General features: G+C 33.2%; 1 protein-coding gene across 1 annotated transcript; it reads left to right on the top strand.

Moving 5' to 3' along the window:
• The first annotated feature begins 237 nt into the window (after positions 1-237).
• LOC114761203 (salutaridinol 7-O-acetyltransferase-like) lies at positions 238-872 on the top strand. The gene is made up of 2 exons (XM_028950531.1): positions 238-430; positions 541-872. The coding sequence occupies exons 1-2, from the start codon at positions 238-240 to the stop codon at positions 870-872; spliced, it is 525 nt and encodes a 174-aa protein (XP_028806364.1).
• The last annotated feature ends 9,411 nt before the right edge of the window (positions 873-10,283 follow it).

The following is a 10,283-nucleotide window of genomic DNA, read 5'->3' as shown; positions in this document are numbered from 1 at the left end:
TAAGATGAATCAAATGTTGTGCGGATGATTTTTCACATGAAGACATAGAAGTAGTTGGGGGAGGGGTACGAGTCGAAAATAAATGCTATGCATGACTTCACAGGCTCATAGCTTACCTAGCTTTTAAATTTTCTGTATTATTGAAAGCTCCGCAATGTGTCAAGGAAATAAACCATACCTCGTCAATCTTCTTGCAATTCTACTAAACCCAATCTTTTCTCATATTGCCTGAGAAATATGGCAGAAGGTAAGGTTGAGATTGTGTCCAAAGTCACCATAAAGCCAATATCACCAACTCCAAATCACCTTAAACACTTCCAAATTTCTCTCCTTGATGAGATCGCTCCTCCTCCTTCTGTTTATGTTCCTGTTGTTCTCTTCTATTCTGCTTCTAATAATGATTTTCCCAAAATCTCTCGAAAGTTGAAGAGTTCGCTATCTCAAATTCTCACTATCTACTATCCATTCTGTGGAAAAATCAAAGGAGCAAAAGGAATTATAATGTTGATTGTAATGATGAGGGTGTCCTTTACCTTGAAGCTAGAGCACCCTCAAAGCTGTCAGATTTTCTCAACAATAATACCAACCAACAACTCAATGAGATTAAAGGGTTTCTTCCATTAGATCCCTATAAGCCTAAACTAGACGACGATGATGAAGATCGTCTAATAATGGCTGTTCAGGTTACTGAGTTAGGCTATGGAGGCATGGCAATTGGTGTGTGCATCTCACATAAGGTTTGTGATGGGACAACAGTAGCTACATTCCTCCAAGCTTGGTCTCAAAAGGCAATGGGAGAAGGAAGTGAAGTGGTGGCTTCTTCTTTGTCTCTTAATATGAAGCTTCATTGCTTTTTCCACCCAAAGGCATAGAAATTGACTTCAATAACATGATAGGCGAGAAGAATATTACAAAGAACAGACTCTTGTTTAGTGAAAATAGCTTATGTACCCTACAAGAAGAAATTTCAAGAGGTTGTGGCTTTAAGCCCACTAGAGTTGAAGCTGTGACAACTTTGATATGGAAATTAGCCTTGCAAGCTGCAAGAACCATAGAAACAAGTCACAAAAGTGGTTCATTCATGTTCCATGCTGTGAATATACGTGGCCGGATGCTACCACCATTGCCAAAGAATTCTCTAGGTGACATTAGCATACTTCACTTATTTGTTGAATTATATGAACGTTTCCATTCACTTGTTTAATTTGAGGTTTCAATTGACAAAATGTAGGTAATCTTTTTCTAATATAGGTAATCTCTTTGTATCTGCAATTTGTCCATTGTTTGAGGTTGACAAAGAAACAACGGTGGAGCTACAAGATTTGGTAGAAGTAGTGAGAAAAACCATAAAGATGGTTGATGGGACTTTTGTGAGTAAACTTCAAGAAGATGGTCAAGAACTTATTGAAATCCTTGAATCAATAAGACAAAAGTTGCATCTGGCGGCTAGGGAAGGTGTTCCTTGTTATATCTTCAGTAGCTGGGTGAGACTTGGTTTCTATGAAACAAACTTTGGATGGGGCAAGCCAACTTGGGTTTGTACTATTGGAGTGCCCGTAAGAAACGTAATCTTTTTTATGCCAGCGAGTTCTGAGGATGGAGGAATTGAGGCTTGGGTCACCCTGAATGAGCTTCATATGCTTCAATTTCAAAACAATCCTCTCTTACTCCAATTTGCTTCTTTTGGCCCTTAAATACACCGCTGTTCTTTATTATTACTTGCATTTATTTGCTAATATTTAAGTTGGTGTTGGAGTGTGAAGTGCGTGTATTTGCATATTGTTAGCTGAATTTCATATTATGTGAGTTGTTGGTTATGTATTGGATTGATAAAAAGTGATCAAGCAATTATATATATGTTGAAGCCTTAAGTGTTATGTCTACTGTATGTTAAAGTTTCTTTATCTACTTCATTCTTCTCTAGTTCTAAATGTAAAACTCATTTTATAGTGTAATATTTACATTATAGAATGAGTCTTGCAATTAGGATCGAAAGTTTTATCCCAAAAGTGTCCATTAACTTTTGTTTGGGTTTTGTAGTCACCTTATATAAACTACGAATATCTTACCTGAATAGGAAAACATGATAAACGCAAAATTCCTCTATCAACTTTAACTCACATATAGGCATAGGACTTTCAACTTTCTAAAACCCTAAAATGAAATTTTGAAAATTCCGTCACCTAAGATCAATGTTTACTCCTCTTGTCCTATTAACAAGATAGACGGAGAAGAAATTTTTTTAGCTCTATTTATAAGGTCTCTCAAGAGAACTTTTTTATATAAGTGTATAATTTTATCTTTTATTTATTATTATATTTATTTTATTTTCATGTGGTATAATATATATTGAATAGGGATGAATTTAGAAAGTTGTTGAATTTTAATGCAGAGTAAATAAAGTTTAAAGTTTTTTTTTTCCGGTCCGTGATTAGTATGGATGAAAGATTATGTTCGGCATCCATTCTATATTATTTATGTTACCAAGGAATTGATACTCCCTATTAACTCGAAAATCGATTTAAAGTATTTGATAAAGATCAGTGTATTAGAAATTTAATGAAGGTTATTGCCTTCCGCCACAATCCTTTTGGATAGCTTTTGTTGAAACGAAGATATAGACAGAGAAGAATCCACACATCGTGGTAATTGGGAAACCTCCCTCCGTAAAGGACCCAAAATCAAGTTGAATAATTCCTTTAATATGGGTTTTTTAAATATATTTTTAATCTTTGTTTTTATGTATACTTAGCTTATATATATTTATAATTATATTTATTATAGATCAAAACATATATTATATGTAACATGACTAGCCATGTAATATTATATTATAAATTTCATGCGCTTTTTAGTTATTACATATCTGAGTGCTTTTGAATAAAATTACGTGAACATTATATATATAAATGTATATTCATTTTGTTGATAGCACTATTGAGGTATAAACATTAGTATTACTATCCTTGCCCATTAATATAAAAGTTAAATAATTAATTTGATGATATTAATGAAGCTAGTTAAATTAGTTATTTATAATAAATATGTGTTGGTTTTCCTAAACTATTTTCTTTAATTGTGTACATTAGAACTATTCTTTGATAGGAACTCTTATTACAATCAATATAAACACGTTGAAGAAAAATAATAACTTTGGATCAAGTTCAACTCTCAACTAGCTCTTGTATTAAAAATATATATGATAATTCAGACATAATCATTCTAGAGTAAACTCAAATTTAACCAAAATGAAGTTTGTAAAATGAATTCTGGGGCCAAAAGCAAGTTTGCAAACATTACTCCAACCACATATTAAGTCACTTTGACTAATTCTTCTCCTTTCTTACCTGCTTCATATTCCTACTATTTGTCAAACACATTTGTAGCCAAAAATTCACCTTTGCATGGAATCCTCTCCCCCTTTCCCTTTTCATATCCTACTAAACATGGCATGTAAGAAACAAGTCCTTTAATTTGTTAATCCTGATATTCAAATGGGTCCTCTTATTTCTGTTGGCAACAAGATATATATCCCTAGACCTTGAGAATATTGTCCAACATCTCTTTAGCAGCAATATGATAATGCGTTTGAAATTTTTACCACTTTGCAAAACCTAGGAAATACATGATCTTGAGGTAGACTATAATACAATTACGAGACTAATCATAATTAACATGATGTTGTTACCATTAATTACTCTTAGCATTTTTTTTTGGCCATAAATCACACATCCCCACTGTATTCTTTAGAGAGGATTCGAATTTATAACTTCATCCCTAATGAAAACTTTAGTAAAGCATTTGGTGTCATTGCCTTACAAGGCCCCAACTCTTGGCATTAATCAAACTCTATAATGCACTGCTGATGGATCATAATTATGCCCATATTACATACACAATATAAGACATGTCTTTATACGCACTCATTCATCCTGCTTTGCATCCATCCATTCATGTCATGTGCTCAAATTCTTTTGTTCTCGCTGAACATATGAATATATTTTTTTTAAAAAAAAATTACTTATTTTGTATTCTTTCAATTGCCTATTTTCATTTACTAAAAACCCTGAAATTCATATAGAACCAAAATAGAGTACAATAAAAAAATTCAACCAAAATAACAGTAATTCAGTAGAGTCAGATCCATTCCATAAAAAAAGAATTCACAATCCTAATATCATCCTAACCATGTTTTAGCAATCAAAATAACCCTACACATACAAGAAAATTCAATACCATAAAATCTTGTCTAAATGTAACACCCTGAATTTTATGACTTAGGATGGGCAGAAAAGAGAAAATTCATTAAAATTATTTATTTGCCAAATAAGTTGGGAAAAATTATGGAATATTGATTTTTAGGGTTTAGAGACATTTTGGAAAAGGTATTTCCCCAAAAATGGCTTAAATAATTTTAATGGATCATTTTAAGAGAAAAATGGTTTATTTTTTCCGAAAATTATGGAAAAATACTTAGAGATTTATATTTAATCTAAAAATTTTAGGATGATCATTTGAGATAGTAAAGAAGATAGTTGAGGAATAAAATTCTTAAATGAGTTAAGGATTAATTCCTGGAATTAAGAGTTATTTTCTTGGAAAATTCAAAAAAATAATTGAGTTAATTTTTGACCCAAAATTTTTAGGGAAATTATTTTATGGGTCAAAGAAGATAATGGAGAAGGAAAATCCAAACAAGACATCATGGAAAAATTTCTGGATTTATTCTATAATTTCAGAAATTTAGTGAAAGGATGACATTGGAAATAAGAATGTTTAAAGGGGCAAAATGGTCCATTAAGTCACACACTACCCGTGCCACCTTCTTCATTAACAATCAGCTCACCGTGGCATTCTTTCATTTCCTTCCATCCGTGACAGTGAGAGAACTCGAGAGAGGGAGACAGACCGAGAGAGAGAACGGAGAAGGAGTAGTGCCGGAGGTGGTGATCTGAGGAGCTACACTTGCATGCAAACCGGTTAAACTGTCAAGGTGAGTATCCTGATCAACCTCCCACCATTTTCTTTCCTGTTATCCGAGTGGTTATGGCGTGTTTGAAGAGAGAGAGACAGAAGGGTAGTGAGAGAAAGTGATGGAAAGGATAAGAGGACCGATGGATTCGGATTCTATGGGTAGATTGAAGTGTTTGATGTTGGTTTTTTAAGCTTGCATGTGAGATTTCTTGCTGTGCTCTAGTTTGGCCGAACAGGGGGGGGCATCATGGTTTCTGTAAGAATGAATTTCGGTTCCTTATTTACTTAGTGAGAGGAGTTGATCTTGAGGCTGTAATTTCATTTCTTCCTTCTGTTTTCTTGCTGGCCAAACTGGCATAGCACGAAACACACACACACATATATATATGCATGTGCCGCGGGATCCAGAAGGAGTTTGTGTGTGACGGGTTGCTCTGTTTTTTTTTTTGAATCCGAGACAGGGGAGTGTATTCGGTGCTTGCATGTTGTTTACTTTAGTTTTCTGATGGGACTTTGTTACTGGTTACAGAGATTTTGGAGTGTATATATATATGAGGAAGAACCGAAGCTTGTGTGTGTGTGTGTGTGTATAATGTGTGTGCGTGCTTTGTTGTTGTCATGGGACTCGAATTCATGGAGCTAAGGGAAATGGTCACTGGTTAGATGATGACCGTTTTGGAGAGGAGACCGAACTGATATATATATATATATATATATATATATGTTTGTTACATGTGTGTATTGATTGGAGATATATAGAAATCTAGAAGTTCTAGATTGGGAAGTATTTGAGCATTATTGAGAGCTAGCTAGGAATTTAGGTGTTAATAAAGTGTTTGAGAATGTTGCTAAGGCTATGGGAAGCTTAGAGATTAAATGATTGAATTTAGGATTTATTTTAATAGCCAGTTACTAAGTAAAGTAAACTGTATGGGTTGAGATAATTAAGGAATAAAGCGTTCTAGAGAGAATAGTTTGAATAAGAAAAATTGTTCAGGATGACCAACTGTTATGTAAGGGTAGAGATTAAAGAAAATTTGGGATTTAAAGAGAGTTATTGAATTTATGAATTACAATTGGATCAAATATTGATCTACCCTTACAAACATGATAGGTTTTGATATATGCTCAAGCTCACCAAGAAGCAGAAAGAAAGGAGAACGGTAAGGTTTTATTTGGAGGGAAGCAGACCAGGTAGTAATTCTTTCCTACCTTACATTTATGTATGATTACTACATGTCTGTTTGTGCCATATTGCTATTCAAAAAGCATGAGAATATGTAATCCTTAATTCCTTGCATGAGTTAATAGCCGTGATCATGTGCAGCTGAAAGATATGGGGCTTTATGAGCCATTATTTATGCGGCCTTACGAGCCATTGTATGTCCGGCTTTATGTGCCGTTGATTGCGCATTCAGCTAATAAATCTGACTATGTGTCATTGCACTTAAATGCTTTTTATGCATAACTTGCAAGGTTATGTTCCATATGGCTTGTTTTGTATACTTTATGTAATTTGCATATGTGTTTGATGAAAATTACTACTACGGGGATTCTTTAGAATCTCACCCTCCCATTTATGATGAACAGTGAAGGCTAGTAGCTTGAAGGATAAGGAGGTTGTTTGAGAAGAAGGTGAGCTGGTTGAAGAGTAGAGATTGCTATTATATTCTGTAAATATGTAGCAAAATATCTTAATAAGTTAATACTTATTTTATTATATATGTTATATGGGCAAATAACTTTACTTGCTCTATGGAAATATTATTTCTTATCCTCTATAAGAAGGTGAGCTTGCCAGGTGCAAGTATATGCTGTTAACCAAGAGCGTTGCTCTATTTTTTTAATATGATATTATAAGATTGCACAGTATGAAATCAATCTGGGTTATAATAGATTAAGTAGAAAGTAGAGTTGATTCAGGATCACTCTTTAATTATTATAAAGGTTTGAAATTTTTTATCGACGAATTCCAACGTTGAAAAAAAAAATTCCTGTCTTTTCTCAGGTAGGAAACCTAGCGTTAGAGATTCACAGACATTAAAAATGATCCTATTAGTATATGTAAAAGTAAGGTGTCGCACTAAACCTTTTAACCTCATGTATCATTTTGAGAATAAAAACTCTTAAAGAAATTGTCCTGCCAAACAATCTCTAATAGCATCAATCTCTTCATCAGTGTAGGAGTTGTCATCATCGAAAATCTGTAAGTTTATAAATAAGGAGATTGAATTTATCAAAATAAGAGAATTAAAGAAAAACAACAATTCAGTAGGAAAAAGCAAATAATCATAATTAAACTAATTATTACTATCTCTCAAAATTTTAATACATTCAAACTCAATAATTTCAATATCCGCATTTTGCATTTCCTAGTTGCAAATGACATTGTAAAATCAAAGTGAGTAGGAAAGATGAACATGTATATATGTGAAGTAATATAATTGTTGATGACATTAAAGAACTTAAATTGAAAACACTTACTTTCAGTTTGCACTAAACAATCTTGTCATGTTTTCCCTTGCGCTTCCCACCCCGTATATAATATGTCTTCAAAGACCTATGACCAAATAGAAATGACTAAATATTAGAACAACTTAATGCAGTAGGAAAAATAAATATATGATGACAAAACTTATGTGTTGAAGACACATTTGATTTTGCCACTTGGGGATGACCCAATGAATTAAACCAATAAATGACATTATCTATGGGACAAGGAACGCACAATGACCAATGTCCATTGAAATATAAAAAGAAATGAAACAAATATAGATTATTTGAAAATTGAATATATAGATATATAGATATAGATATAAGCTGCTTGCTTTTCAATGACTGGGGCAAAATAACAAGGTAAGTGAGTCTCTCTAATGATATTATCCACGAAACTCAACCGCCTATCAACAGTATTTTTCAAAGGTTGCAAAGCGGCTGAACATATGAATTCATACAAATATCCCTTTCTCGTAGAAGCACACAAGTTGTGAAAGTAGCTATCATCAATTTGATATGAGACAAAAATTAGTTCATACATATAAGTAAAAAATAAGCAATCAAAAGTATAAATCATAAAATAGAATCATATTATTGTCAGTTGAGTCCATGCAATGTCTAACTGATCCAGAGATAGAAAGTCCTTAAGATCCTTCTGGTCCAATCCAAAATGATATGTCATTTGATCCCCCACAATCCCAATAGGCATTTTTATATTGACTGTGTTAACTGATTTGTAAATGTCATACAGTTGTGCCAAACAGGAAAATTTAGTAGCATCTTCAACATCCTAAGAAAAAAATAGAATAAAGATAGGTAACATAAGTAGTGTATGAAAGAAAAATCAGAAAATGCTAATGTGTTTTGTACCATTGGGGATATGATGTCAATGAGTCTTTTAGACCATAAAATAAAATATCCTTTTGCTTAGCCTAGCTTGCCAACCTTGTCACTAGGGAAAGACACATCTGCACCTACCTCCTCCTCTCGAATAGCTGTAACTGTCACCTTGACCAAGTCCGCTTGAATTTTTTGATGATGAATTTTAGACCCTTGTGTTATTTAATGGCATTGGCAATAGCAGCATTTTTGGGTCATCTAAATAGAGAACACAAGGTTTTCCATCATTTGGTGTGGGACCAGGGTCAAACAGAGCTGACGGCACTTGTGATTGAAATTAAATGGAAAAAATGTTGGCAAAATTCAAAAGAAATTAATTAAGTTGCGATTAATTTTATACCTGAGGTGTATGTTCTTCTTGTTGAAGTTGCCCAATTTATATGCTTGAGACCAAAGATCACATCTCCTCATGAATTTCAGACAAACTCATTTTTGAAGAATTGACGAACCTCACCACTTGTCATAATCTCTTGGCGAACTTGTTCTCAAACTATGTCTATCAGGTCAGCACTTAGGACACTTTTTCCTGTAGAGCTTTGTGAACTGGAACCAAAGAATTGGGTTAAACCAACTGTCTTTGATAACCCTCTTACTCGACTAGGATGGTCTAACTACTCAGTTGTTGTTGGTAGGATGTCCACCCTTCCACTTGGAGTAAAAGAATCTTGACTACTCTACTCCTCAAGTATATCCTATAACATATAAGTAATAAATAAAAAGTAATTACAATTTTAACAGAATGTAAACACTATTTTAATTTAATTATTTTAATTTAACTACTTATAATTTTTCTAGCAATGTCAACAATAGTTCAATTGATATATTCACCTTTCTTCATCCTGTATGCTTCCATGTTCTATGTCGAGAAGGAGGAGGGGGCTTGAACAACAATGTTGGGGTCTAATTTTGCAGCTTCTTGCATTTTTTTTTTTGAAATCAACTTCTATGATATTTTATTGTGCCTTTCTATAACCCTCACGAGACATGTAATGCTAATATACATTTTTAGATTATTTTTCTTTATTTGAAGCCCTTCATTTCTACAAAAAAAAAATGAAGTTACTTAAATGAAATGAAACTAGTTTATATGGACAGAATCACTTACTAGAAGTTTACCTGAAATTCAAGATCTAGCCATGACGCTACAAATTTTCTCCAAGTGTCTTCTTCAAGAAAGGAGTAAATATCACATGAGTTCTCATCCTTTTTAGCCCATTGAATGTAAGTATGAGTGAGAATTGTCTTAAAAATCTTTTAATCACCAGCCTACTTGCACTATGTGTGCTATTGAGAGTATCATAAGGATTAATTCTATCTATGCAAAGCCCAAGATGAAGGTTTCTTGACTCACTATCAACTTCTGGATACATTTCATCTATTTTCTTCCACTAAGAGAAATTGGTAGGGTGCCTGAGATGTTTTCTATATGATATTTTCTCGTCAAAATGCCATGTCAAATTTTTTGCCTCCGTTGCATTAGCAAACAAACGTTTAAATTGTGGTATTATTAGAAGATACAATAGTACCTTCAAAGGTTGCCTTTTAGTTGTCTTATTAGCATCACCATCACTACCTATGTTCTTCTTTACTTTATATCGTGAAGATAAGCATTTTGGACACTTACTAAGATCAGCATACTCTTCCCTGTATAATATGCAATTATTAGGATAGGCGTGTATCTTTTCATAGCCCATACCCATCTAAGACAAGATTTTCTTTTCCTTATACACACTATTTGGAAGAACATTATCAATTAGAAGCATATCACCCAGCAATTGAAGTAACTCTGTAAAACTTTGTCCACCCATTAGTTGCTTTCAAATTGAATAATTTCAATACAACTGTCAACCGTGTATACTTAGAACACCCAAGATATAAAGTTATCTCTGCGTCTCTTTATAAGCTGTCATTTA

The sequence above is a fragment of the Neltuma alba genome, unplaced genomic scaffold (assembly GCF_004799145.2).
Source record: "Neltuma alba isolate B1F8T4 unplaced genomic scaffold, ASM479914v2 tig00011088_pilon, whole genome shotgun sequence".
In the NCBI taxonomy this organism is placed as follows: domain Eukaryota; kingdom Viridiplantae; phylum Streptophyta; class Magnoliopsida; order Fabales; family Fabaceae; genus Neltuma; species Neltuma alba.
This window is presented reverse-complemented; position numbering and strand designations above follow the sequence as displayed.